The 13,827-nt window shown below is 34.5% G+C and overlaps 2 protein-coding genes across 2 annotated transcripts; one reads left to right on the plus strand and one right to left on the minus strand.

Moving 5' to 3' along the window:
• Positions 1 to 1,047: 1,047 nt before the first annotated feature.
• Positions 1,048 to 5,069, minus strand: LOC104700503 (protein SMAX1-LIKE 7). Its single transcript, XM_010416025.3, has 3 exons — positions 3,380 to 5,069; positions 3,052 to 3,292; positions 1,048 to 2,935 (listed from the first exon to the last, which is right to left on the minus strand). Exons 1-3 carry the CDS (start codon positions 4,537 to 4,539, stop codon positions 1,328 to 1,330), a joined length of 3,009 nt encoding a protein of 1,002 aa, XP_010414327.2. The 5' UTR covers positions 4,540 to 5,069; the 3' UTR covers positions 1,048 to 1,327.
• Positions 5,070 to 10,358: 5,289 nt separating this feature from the next.
• LOC104700505 (peptidyl-prolyl cis-trans isomerase CYP19-4) lies at positions 10,359 to 12,131 on the plus strand. The gene is made up of 6 exons (XM_010416027.3): positions 10,359 to 10,783; positions 11,027 to 11,099; positions 11,208 to 11,255; positions 11,361 to 11,384; positions 11,477 to 11,659; positions 11,758 to 12,131. Exons 1-6 carry the CDS (start codon positions 10,631 to 10,633, stop codon positions 11,970 to 11,972), a joined length of 696 nt encoding a protein of 231 aa, XP_010414329.2. The 5' UTR covers positions 10,359 to 10,630; the 3' UTR covers positions 11,973 to 12,131.
• Positions 12,132 to 13,827: the final 1,696 nt, after the last annotated feature.

Raw genomic sequence — 13,827 nt, forward strand, 5'->3', positions numbered from 1 at the left:
TCCAGTGACGACGAAGGTTTGCTCGGTGGTGAGAAACAAGTCGACGGTTTGCTCGGTGGTGAGAAACAAATAAGCAAGAAACAATTACATGATGATAAGGTTTGCTCGGTGGTGAGTTCCACATCGATTGATTGCCGGTAAATACTTTAGTCGCCTTGTTTAGAACAATTACCCACAGTTCCTATCACTATTTCTTCAAGATTTGTCAATCTCAAACATGTAATTTTCAGTTCATAGTTTAAAGTGAAAATAAGTTGGATATTTTGATTCGATTAATGTGTACAATTGGAACCCTTGGTTTCACTAGAAATTGTCTTCGTAGGGTTTAATTTTTCTTTGTTCAAAACACAATTGATTAAAGTATTGAGTTCATCAGATTTTTGGAATGCTGGTGCCGGAAACGTTGGTCGGGAAAAGAAGCGAGAAGGAGAACAAAGGGTTGCTCATTTCAAACATTGGAGATTTTTTATTTTTAGGTTAAGTTAGGTTTAGTTATGTAATTGGGTTGTAATCGGGTTGTAATCCGGTTTAATAGGGTTTAATTTGGTTTATAAGGTTCATTGTTGGTTAATCAAAACAGTAAACCGTTAAAACCAAGACGATGGGAAATTAGATGAGAAGTTTAAGTTCGATGGAGAAATAGGCGGAGAAGTATGAATTCGGAGGGAAATAGGCGGAGGATATAAGTCCGAATGAGAACTGGTAATAGGTCAAAGATCGATGAGGAACTGGCACGATACGATAGTTCCGAGGGGGAGATAGTACGTCGGTCCAGACATAACCGTATAAGTTTCAAAACCCCATTTGACATCATGAACCACCAAAAATAGTATTCCAAACTCAAGAGTCTAATAATGCTGTCAACATCCGTGGAAAGTTTCATGCGCCATCTAAATCATGATCTCATAATCCACTTTGCCCACTAGAATACAAAATTCATGAACACTAAAACTTAGCAGACGCTTTAGGAATTGAAGTTTTGTGTTCTATCCTCAGTTTCTTATTAATTGTAACATTGTAGCGCAACGGACTCTTTACGAATACAAATGCAGCACACTGAAACTGATAGTAATATTTATACAAAATATACAGAAAACCTTCAAAATGATTGAATAGTGGATACTAAGAGAGATGCCTAAAACCAAAAGCAGTGGCAATTTCGGCCCTTCTTCAAAAGCCACACTTAAATAGCTCAGCTTTAAGCCTATAATATACATTTAGTGACAAAGCACAAAACTCAAACCAAGCCGATTACAAAACTCTGAGGAAATCTATATAACTATCATCACCATATCTATATATATAGATGAAATTATAAGAACAATTATCATATCACTTTGACTCTTGCGGGAAACTGTATTCCGGCAGGTTCCTCTTCAGTCGGAGAATCTCTAGAGGCGACAAGTTTCACAATGAAAGGAGTAGCCGAAACATACTTTTGTCTAGCTTCAGCAAAGCTTGGAGCAAGAACAGTTTGCATCCATTGATCACATGTTCTCTCTTCATCTGATGACCATCTTAAGGCATGTAGAATCTGAAGGATCGCATCGTTTTCAATCTCTAGATGTGTTTCAGGTCCAAAGGACCGATGAAAATGCGAAAGAACGTTCCTCTTTATGTTCTTGGCTAACCCATCAAAGTCAATCTGCTTGAACGTCACTTTCCCGTCTACTTGTTCCACAAATTCATCAAGCCAAGCTTCCGTGTTCTCGGACATTGCATACGCCTCATCTGCGTTTGCTTCTGTCTCATCCACCGGAAGATTGAGATCAAGAAACGAACGTTGAGACTTAAGGGCTCGCAGCTCTGTAACCCCTGTTTCTGTCTCCTCCTGTCTTCTCTTATTCAGACCATTCTTGATAACATTTGACGCATTCTCAGCTAGTTGTATCTGAAGTTTCCAGTTTCTTGCACTGAGTACTCTTTCCTCGGTATATTTAACTCGTTCTTCAACAACATGACAATCTTGATCAAGTCCAGAAATAGTAGCAACAACTATAGCATTTTTCATACCAATCTCTCTCCCATGTGAATCACGGAGTTTTCCAGTTCTCACAGCATCAGACAATCTGATCTGATCAACGAACTCGGCTTTGTCAACGTTTTCAATGAAAACAACAGAATCAGCCCGCCTCGCCACTTGGCCAGCAATGTAATCAACAACTGTTTTCCCTCTGAATCTATCGTCAAGACTGTCCTGCGACTGGAAATCCACACATATGCAGTTGTCTTGGCCACCGCAGAAGACTTCAGCAAGAGCTGATGCTACTTTCTTCTTCCCGGCTTTATCAGGTCCAAGAAGAGCCATCCAAACATTACTTGTGGTTGCTATATGGTTTCTTCTCCTGGACTCATCATCTCTGTATCCACAAAGGATTTCGCTAATGGCGTTCACGGCTTCGTTCTGAAAACCGACTTTCCTAGAGAGTAGTTCCCTCAGAGACTTGAAATCTTTGCAATATCTTGAAGCCGCAAACATTGGTTTCTCTTTGACAACCTCAAGGTCTCTCCTTTTAAGCGATAATGGTGTGCTTGAATCCTGGTTTTTCGATGCGTAGATTGTTCCCAATCCTAAATCTGTCGTAACACAGCTCAAAGGCGAGTTCGTTGTTGTGCGACTTATGAGATCCTCGGTTTGTTTTGGCTTTGAGATTTTTACTGATAAACCAGGTTGTTGTTGAGGCGGATTCTGCGCTTGAGCCATCCCCTGAAAGCTTTCAGACGTCGTCCTCATGCAAACAGGTTTCTCAGTTGGGCTTCCAAGACTCATCTTGGTCTGGCTAGACGGAACCAGCTGAAGTGGGAACTGCGGCCTAACGGGCTGGAAACTGAGTTTAGGAAATGCTGGAGTTTGATGGATCCTTTGGCAAATGTCGTCCCATTTCTTCTGCAGAGCCGGAATCCGAGCGGCTAATGCGTTTGGATCATCTTTAGCCTGCACTGAATAAGAAGCAAATACTCTCAAGATACTGTCGTAGAAGCTAAAACCATTATAAAAACAAGTTTTTGGTAGCAATCAAAGCATAGAATAAAAGCTCATAAAAGCTGCACCTTTCGGAGAAGTCCTTTGTCTTGTTCAGGCTCCACATTTCGTAACCAAGAAGGTAACTTCTCCGAACACTGATCATCGATCACTGACACAGACTTGGCAAAGGCTGCGACTTCTTGCTCATACTTCTCGTTACAGAGATGACACCGAGGTAAACTCTGATTCATTGAGTTACTAAACGGTACTCTAAAATCCGATGTTGATGAGAAAAACCCTCCAAATGGAACAAACGATCCCATCAAACTGAATGTAAACATCATTGTCTCAGCACAAAAATTCAAACTTTTTCCAACATTAGTAGAGATACAAAAACACAAATCAAATCAATACCTGGATTTTGGATAAACACCTTGACTCGAAGATGTAATAGGAAGAAGATGAAGATTCCATTCTTTATCAATCATCGGAAACCTCTCAATCAGCTTCAAATACGTCTCGTTACTCGACACACTAGCGATAAACCAAAGCTTCTCACGGTGAAGCTTCAACAAATCAGAGAGCTTCAACACAAACTTGTCAACAACATCAACTGAGTAAACCTCACTGGTTAAATCTTTCAACTCCCCAAGATTCAAAACCATCCCTGACTTCAATCTCCCTAGATCATCATCAACCTTTACATCGATCCTGGACCCTTGAGCCAAAACTTCACTAATCTCTACACTAACTACACTCAACCCACTAATCTCCAGAGGTAAAAAACCAAACTTTCCTCTGTTTATCGAATCAGTAAACGTTTTGAGAGCTTCACCACCACAAGCACCAACCAGTAATGGATTCTTCTTCTTATCTCTCCTCCCCAAAACTTCGCCGATCCTCCTACAATTCTCGTCGAGATCACCAAACGGGAACCCGAATCTAGCCCGACCCGAATCAGATTCCGGTATGTTACACAGAAACAGAGGAGGAACACGAGATCTCGACGTGAACCTCGACGAGAACTGAGACGTCACCGGAGGATGAAGCACGTCGAGCTTAATGTCGGTGCTTCTAAACCCGGCTTCACCAAAGACCCGACTCACTATCGGGTCGTCTAATATGGATAGTATAAAATACTTCAACTCAACTTTCAAAACAGACGTCGTTTGCGTGTTGTTGTTCGCATGTATCTGGTGGAGATGATAAGTCTCCGGGTGACGTCGTTGAGTCGCCTGAGATCTTTTGATCGCCGCCATGAGCGAGTTCGACACCGGAGGATCTTCTTCTACAGCCGTCGGAGACTTCGAAGAAGGTAACCTGTCGAGAGACACGCCGACGCAGAGCTCGAGCGCGCGAAACTGGAGACGTGACGAGTACGGCGTGTTGTGAGCGGCGCGTGAGATACAAACTTCTCTGAGGATAGACGAAGGCATCGTTAAAAGACCCGAAACGGCGTGAAGAGACGTCGTTTGAGCGTGGCTGCGACGACGCGCGACGGAGACAGCGTCGTCTAGTGCACGTGCCGTTTCTTCAGTTAAACATTGCCTCGCCGTGGTTACCGGTGTCGGCATCGTCACCGGTTTAGCTAATAAAAATTCGAAATTAAACTAAACCGATAAAATTCATAACCAAAAAAAAACAAGAACACAAGAAGATGAAATCAAGAAAACTATAATAAACAAAACAAAGCGTGAAAAATTATTTTCTTGAAATGGGAATTATACGACAAAGATATCAAAACCGTGTAGTCGCTTTTGTGAAAAAGAAATAGTATTTTTTTTTTTTTTTTGGTATATATAATATATAGTTTTTGTATGTTTTTTGTTACTTTGGTTTCAATCCTCAGAAGGGTTCTGTGAAGGTATGTAAAGAAAGAAGAAGAGTCGCTGTTTTGGTGGTCTATTGGCGTATGGAACCCACATATATATATTTTATGAATTATTATTACTTATTAGTTATTATGATCAGTATGATGAACTTTTATTTTATTTTGTTTTTGTATTTTGTAATGTTGTTGTTGTTATGTGTTGCCCCAAATCCTCGTGTATATTGAAGGAGGAGGGCAAAGGCACATGTGGTGAGCATAGATTCACTATGGCCCAACTCAAAGATCTTCCTTTGCTTTCATTCGCTTAAACCCTTTCAAAAAAAAAATTTCAATTAAAAATCTAGATTTGACAATCCACATTGTTTTTCACGATTATTCGTTTTTTTTTTTTTTTTTTTTTTTTTTAAAAATATATTATGTAAACAGTTTTTGATATTCTCTCTTCTCTTATTCTTATCTAAAAGTGAACTATTCAGCTCACATAAATAAAAATAAATATCTAAGTATGAATGAGTGAGTATCTATGCCAAATCTACTTTCCCTTTTTTTTCAACTTGTATTTGTATTGTGAACATTAACTAACTATTTTTTGTCCAAAAGCCAATAGTTCGATTCAGACTAAGTAATGCATAAATACTTTTATTAGAAATATTATGTAAAAACAAATTTTGTAGATAGTTATAGTGTACATTCCATAAAATTTCTAAAATAACATCATTTGACACAATTATTTAAAATTATTTTTATAAGTTTTTAGGTGTGAATTTTCTATTTAACATTCAATATATAATTTTGAGAGGGTAAGATTTAGTGTTTAGAGTTGAAGATTTAATTTTAAAACATAGTGTTATTTTAAAACTTTAGAGATGATAGTGCTAATTTTTTTATTAATATTTTATGCTATTAACGAGAACTAACCAACATTCTTTTTTATAAATTATTAAATGTTTGACAATAAAAAAATTTAAATTATCACAAGACACTGAAGGGGATGAAATAGACAAACAGTGGAACAATCATCTAGAAGGGTCATTCAACCAAATATAAAACTAAGATAAACAAGACTGGCCATTTGACTGTATTGAACCAGTAATTATGCGGTGTTAAAACAAAAAATCACTTAAGAGAGATCATCTTTGTATTAATTAGTTATATAAAAAAACATTTCATTTGTAGTAATCGAGATCTTTTGTCATTTTTAAATGTTGCGTATCTATTTTTATTTGGCAATGGTACAACTTTACTAGACTACATAAATTGTGATCAGATGTTTTGCAAGCAAACATGATGATTATGGTAGAAATTGTTGTTTAAGAAAAAGTTAAAATGATTTAATTTTACATCATTACTGATACTTTATACAAATAGGATTTAAAAAATGAAATTCAGTTTTAAATATTTTGAGACGTATAGTTTGAAGATAATAGGAATGATTAAGAAAGACAAGTCAAATTAATTATAATTAAGCATATATTCAGTGGTAGACAGTGATATAATTTTACTTTTAAGAGATTAGATGGATGTGATATGGTAAAGAATAAAAGCATGAGTAAGTGATTAGGCCCCAACCCCTTTATAAATTCCACCACCACCATTTATATGCTTTCTTGTGTCATTGTCATTCAAAAAGTCTTTTTATTAATAATAATGAAGAAGAAGAAGAAAAAAAAAATACTTTTTTGTTTTACTTTTATCTTCCACATTTTTATATTCTCTCAGCCACAAAGGTCTCCTTTTGTCTTTCCCCTTTAGGAAAAGGAAATTTACTCAATGACCAATCATTATTATCACAAAATAGTTTATTATTTTCAGGCCAATTAAGGACAAACAAACATTGATCATTGGAATACTGGCTGCTTTTACTTCAATTATAATTTTGTTTCAACTGACCAATTATAAATTAATAAATTTTGATTCCAAATTTCCAATACTAATTTTTCCTCATATATTATCTCTAATCAATTGGTTAACAGTCATTTTTTACAGTTTTCTATCAAAATTAGATTTTGCTAAATCGCATTAATTAATTAAATGTTGTTAACACATATGATATTAAAAATAGAAAATAATACCTTTTTATTTCAGATTAAATATCTTTTAATATTTTCATATATATTCATAAAAAAATTAAAGTTTTATTTTTACTCCTCATTTTAATTGGTTAATCTAAGAAAATATTAAAAATATAATTAAAATTATATTAAAAATAGAAATCAATAATTAAGTTGAAGATACAATCTGAACTTAAGACGACATTAATATGAAAGGAACGAGTTAATAAATTTTTAGTAGAAGAAATATGATATCTGTTACTCTCAACAAAATGATAGGGTACATAAACATATTAGAAGATGTTTCCTATTAACAAGATAAACTGCACATAAATAAAATAGCATTCACTAAAATTCTGTTTTCATCTATGTTTAATACTATAAACTAGTAAATTTAGTTTCAAAAAGTACCGTTCATATTATTACTTATTTAAACAATGAAATATCAATGATATAACGAGTCTCAAGTCTCAACATCGCTAACTGTACATGGAAAAGAGTTCTCAACTATATCATGTTTTATTATGAGAGTGTAGTAGGTATGGTACAATGACTATGTTTGGAAAAATTAAGAACAGTATAAACGCAATCAATGATCATTAATTCATCGTTAATAATCCTTTTGTTTTCCATTGTGAATACTATAAGCCAAAATTTTCGTTTAATAGTATAGTTCACCGGATTAAGACATGTAACCTAATTAGCTTGTACTAATATCTTTAGTGATTGGAATAGCCTACAAAGAGTGGGAGAGGAGATTGGAATTATTATCAGCGATCATGTTTCAACAAAATTTTGGAATTATCCTTCTAGTTCTTATTTCTTTGTTTGTAATATAATTTTATCATGTAAACTTAATATTTTATTTATTTAAGAAAACCCTTTGACCAAAAAAAAAAAAATCAAATTTTTGTCAAGAAAAGTAAAAATATTCACAAATCACAACCACTCCAAAATTTATCCACATACTAAATTATCTTATATAATTTTTTTGGAGCATTTGTTTTTTTGACTTGGACGTTGAAAAAGTAATAGAATAGCAAAAGTTACAAGTACGACAATGTTACTATTTTAGATTAGTGAGTTAATGAATATGAAATGGGTGTACGATCATATATAGCAATAACCCAAAAGTGAGAGATTCCGACGACACTGGACTGGACATGCGATTTCGAATAGAATTATGACACGTTGATTTTTCTTTTGTCAATCAAAGATGAGACGTAGAACAGAGGATTGTTACTTGATCGATGGAAGAGAGAAATGTGTATTGAGACTCAAACTCTCGACAGCACAGATGACTCCACAACCACAAGTGACACCACAAGACAGGAGTCGATTCCAATTAAAAGGTATTCGATTTGACCCTTACTTTCTTATATTATTCTTTTCTTTCAGAGCATCTTAATTATTATTTTTGTTGTTTAAGACAATTCTTTATAATTATATACTTTTCCACTATACAGTGATCAAATTACACAATACCAAAACAAAAGAATAAACCCCTATAAAAAAAGTAAAATAAAATCAGTTAGTTTCATCTTTTTTGATACACTAATGCGTTAGAATCTATTAAGAATCACTATATATATTTTTATTTTATAACTCGAGTAAATCAGGCGAAATAGATCGCTAAACTTTTCTCCCTAATCCTAACGATTTAGCCTATATTCCATAACTTGAGCTTCAATTAATATGTGGTTTATGAAAATATATTTTAGTTCATTAGGTTTTTAACTGTAAATTCAAAAAATGACATAGTTATACGTGTTTAGATAGTTTTATTTTATTTTATTTTTGAACTAATTATCATGTTGATGATACTAAATATAAAGTATATTCAACGTGAGCAAATTCATAATACCAATCTACCGCAATTTATAGGAGATGTTTTCTTTGGTAAATTAATCTACCGAGATGAAAATATCATGTGAATAACTTAAAAATTAGAACAAAGTGAAAGATTAGTTGTCTTTTATAAGGATTGCAAAGACTTTCAATTGTCAAAAGATAACGTAGATGTTTTATCTTTTCAAAAGTAGTCTGTTTTATATTAAAATGTAATGACTTTTTTTTTATGAGTACTTGAGTGTGAAAGGTTCTCCAGCGATTACGGATGAAAAGCGAATGTTTCAAAAGTAAGTGGATCAACATGTAATAATGTCAGAATTTTGTAAATATTCGAAGAACATGTTGTCCTGATGACATGCGTCAAGTAATTAGTGTCATAAAATTAATATGGAAAATAAAATGACGCAACGACTCGATGATTATGTTTAGTAGAGACTAGAGAGAGAGGTGGAACTTTTGGGTGGTGTCGTTGTCGTCTTAGTGACACTACCACGACAATGTTGTGGTAACTGGTCAATTATGGTGACCTACTTTTTTGTATGTCTTTCGTAAAAGAGTCAAAACTATATTATTGTATTATGAATTGAACTTAACTTACGGCTTTGATTGAAACTATATTTAGAAACTGTTAGGACGTAAAATTTTATTAATCACACCACACACATGGATAAGCAAACGGTTAAAACGAGTGGTTCAAGTCATCAAGTGTATGGTTCATACATGCGATTAGAATTAGTAAAATGAAGTGATTACAAACCATTTGAATAAAAGCTTGATGGTCTACATACAACCGCTAGTTTAACAAACGGAGAGTTGGATTTTTCTTACTAGCCCCTATTTCCTTTGCAAATTGTATATATATATTTTTAATGGTTTTTATATTTACGAAACATCAAAATTTACAATATAATTTGTTGTATATATATTTAGTATACTTTATATTTTGTGGTCATACATGGTTTAAATCTTCATGTTTTCCACATTTATATTATTCAAAGGAAAAATATCAAGGCTTCGATTTAGGGGTAGCAGCTATTATCATCTTTTACTAGTTTTAGTTTCTTAAGATGTTTTTTTTCTCACACACAAGAGTTTTGTTTAAGACTTTACGATTACCCATATTTAAGTTAGATTAACGATTTATACATTATGATTCCCGTTTCTTAGTGAGATTTACTATTCTTACATATTAGTTTAAGATTTTTAAAATGTGTTCTTCTCCTACACAATTTGTTTTTTGTTTTTATTTTAATTAAGAAAATAAAAACTTGAATAGTTGTTATTAAGATATAACAAAAAGAGTATGATTGAGATGAAATCTAGCATTTTATTGTAGTATGGATAGACCGATAAATCAATATAGAACAATTTTAAAGATAATATAAAAGTTCGTCTTCAAGAAAACATATCACATGTTATATGCAAAAAAATTCGTCTCACATGTTAGTAAATTAGTTTTTTTCACATAGAAAAGTAACATAATATAGATAAACATTTCACGGTAATTATAGGAATAAACATGACTTTGTAGATAAACATTTCACGGTAATATAGATAAACATTTCACGGTATATATCAACATAGTAAGAAAAAAAAAAGTAGGTTAATGAAAAGTAGGAAGCAAAATACAAAATCAAGAGTCTTGTAGGCTTTTGTAGCTACTACACCTTACTAAAAAAAAAAGTATGAGTTTCAGTGCCTTTCACAACAAAGTCATTTGTCTTTGTGGGAAAACCACAGATAGATACACTTAAGATTTTTCAGTTTAATGATGATGAATTCTGAGAAAAAAATTAAAAAATTTACATGAATAATAAATTGTCAACTAAAAGTACATTTTGATTTGCATATTTTCTCAGTAATTACAAATTACAAACTGTAAAAAGCCCACAATAAAACCCACTAAGAAAGTCCAATAAACAACTCCGGCGCATGTTAGCTTCGTTCAGGTGTGATCATCATCAATCGATCGTTTTACTTACTGACTCTGTTTCGATTGAGAAGAAGAAGATGACGAAGATGGCGAGAGCAAGCTCTATTCTATTTGGAACTCTCCTCCTTCTCGGAGCCGTAGTTTTAATCGAGGTAACCATTGCTTATACCCTCACGAATCTGGCTACAAATGATCCAGATCTACAAATTGAAGTCACCAGATTGTTTAAAAGAGAGTTTCTAAGTGGTTTGTTGTCTAATACACACATGTACTTAGTTAGGCTTCTGGAGTTAATAACGATGATATGATCACTGTTTCTGATTTGTGGAAAGTAACAACAGTTTCTAATCTCCGTTGATTTTTGAGTCAATCTTGTGGTTTGTTCTTCAATTTAGGCAAAAGAAGATCTGAAGGAGGAGATTACTCACAAGGTTTACTTCGATGTCGAGATCGACGGCAAATCCGCTGGTATATATGATTCCCTTGAACTTATTAAGTGAAAAATGTTGTTCTTCAGCTTACAGAGATTCTAAGGTTTGTGTTGATGTTTGATTGGTTCTGTTTATGTTGTCGCAGGTCGCGTTGTTATAGGACTATTTGGCAAGGCAGTTCCTAAAACTGCAGGTTAAATAATAATGGGTTTTTGAAGTTTTTGATCATGTTTGTATGTTAAATCCAAGGGATTAATTCTTGATTGTGTGTGTGTGTGTGTGTGTTTTCTTATTGCAGAAAACTTCAGAGCTCTGTGCACAGGTATAGTTTCACCATATAACTCTATATTATGCATAATCTCGTTTTAAATATTACAAGGCAGACGATGAGATAATATGATTTGATTTTGACAGGGGAGAAAGGTGTTGGGAAGAGTGGGAAGCCTCTACACTACAAGGGAAGCAAATTCCATAGAATCATCCCCAGCTTTATGATCCAGGGAGGTGACTTCACGCATGGAAACGGTATGGGTGGAGAGTCAATCTACGGTCAGAAGTTTGCAGATGAGAACTTCAAGCTGAAGCACACCGGGCCAGGTGGTTTATCGTTTTCTTCCTTCTCTTTTAAGCCAAGTTTGGCGAGTGTCATAACTTGTTGTTGAAGACCTGATGGTTGGTATGTGAATTCGACATAGGTTTGCTTTCGATGGCAAACTCGGGAGAAGACACAAACGGTTCGCAGTTTTTTATTACAACCGTGAAAACAAGCTGGTTAGATGGAAGGCATGTGGTGTTTGGGAAAGTGGAGCAAGGAATGGATGTTGTCTACAAGATTGAAGCTGAAGGAAAGCAAAGCGGAACTCCTAAGAGCAAAGTCGTAATTGCAGACAGTGGAGAACTTCCTCTCTAAACCGTAAACCCAAAAACCCTTCTTCTTCTTCTTCAGGAGAAATACGATTTTTAAGTTACTATTACAAGTTAGTTATAATCAAACATGTCCCAAAGGCTACAAGAACAGTATCACTTTAAGTTTCAAAGGTTGGTTTCAATAATATTGACTTATAGAGAAGAGTTTTGATTTGATTTGATTTTCTGGTGGTGTTGTTGGTGAATGTCAAGAAATTCAGAATTGGGATGGTCTTTAGGGATTTAAGTCATTTTCATAACCATCCTTAAGTAGATTTGGCAACTATGTATCTCAAGGACTTGATTTTACAGAACCAGACTCTGTTTGTGCAAACACACAACAATCAACACTCTATGATGATCTCATTTGATGGTTTAAACGTGTGGTGGTTTCTTAACGAGTCATTGAAGCTCCATAAGGGTCATGTTTTAGAAGCTCTGTGTGTACAACTCGGTCGTGGATGTCCTATTGATATTGGTGGTGTTGATGTTATAAAGTGGATTGAAGATGCGGTTGATCGAAAGGTGCGAAAGCTAGAGTTTAAGCTCAGCTGGTTGTCAGAGCTTATCAGCTTACCTGATCGCCTTTACGTATGCAACACTCTAGTCTTTCTTACTATTTCCGACAAGGTTTTTTTGGATGTTCCTTGTCTGGTTTGCTCTCCATCTTTAGAAATTCTTTGCCTCTTCTCTGTTGTGTACAAAGATGAGAATGCTATTGTGAGGCTTTTATCTGGTTGTCATGTTCTCAAACATTTGGGTGTGGAACGACAGCGCAGTGACAACCTGAAAAATATCATAGTCAAAGTGCCTTGTTTAAAGACCCTTATATTACACTCATATAGTAGTAGCAACAGACAATAACGGAACTTAGGGGGGGATCTTTGGTTATCGATTCTCCAACTTTAAGTAAAAGCTTCCTCCTGGATGTTTCGCAAAACTCTTACATTGAGAACAGGCCCCGCCTTGATAGTTGATAAGGCACTTATCCAAGTTTTGTCTCATCTTGATGACGAGTTTACCAGGTCTCTCTCCTCGGTTATTCATCTCGACTTGTTTGAACTTAAAGACAGTACATACTACATAGTGTCTTTTTCAACCTTATTTACTATTATTATTATCGAATTGCCAGCATCAGACTTATTTGCTGCATTATATATATATATATATATATATATGGCATTGGCATTGGCAGGTTGGATGTTTTCAGAACATTGACCTCTCGCAGCTTGTTGAATGCAAAATTTTCACATTTAGATTACATTGGTTGGAACCATCTATGATTTTTCTTCAAAATTCTCCTAAACTAAAAGTCCTTCTCATCAAGCACGTACATGAAGTTTAGATGGACTAATTGATGTACAAATTCAAATTGAAACAAACGTTTTAGCTACTTATTTTGAATGTTGTTGCTTTATAGACAAGTGCAAAACAAGATGAGGATCTCTCAATTTGTTTCAACCCACCGGCTTTTGTTCCAGAGTGTTTGTCAAACAGTCTCGAGATCTTTGAGTGGGAAAACTATAAAGGAAGAAAAGGAGAGAAAGATTTGGTAAGATTTCTACTTGCCAACTCCATGTGTTTAAAAAGAGTTGGAATCTCCATCGAACCAACCTGGTGGAGTACTGGTAAAGTTAGAAAGGAGTTGAAATCTATGTCAAAGGTTTCAATTTATCAGTTTGATATCCATTTATCAGTTTCCCTATAAACGTATGGTTCTACAAAGTTAAGCAACACTAGCAGTCTAGCACTATTTGGCAAAAAATTTGGTCTGAGAATTCCCAATAAAAAAGGTCGACCTTGAATTGACATAGATGACTTATAGTCCATCTTTTTTGTTCCAAAGTTCCACAATACGA

Source organism: Camelina sativa, chromosome 7 (genome assembly GCF_030686135.1).
Source record: "Camelina sativa cultivar CO46 ecotype springtype chromosome 7, ASM3068613v1".
NCBI lineage: Eukaryota > Viridiplantae > Streptophyta > Magnoliopsida > Brassicales > Brassicaceae > Camelina > Camelina sativa.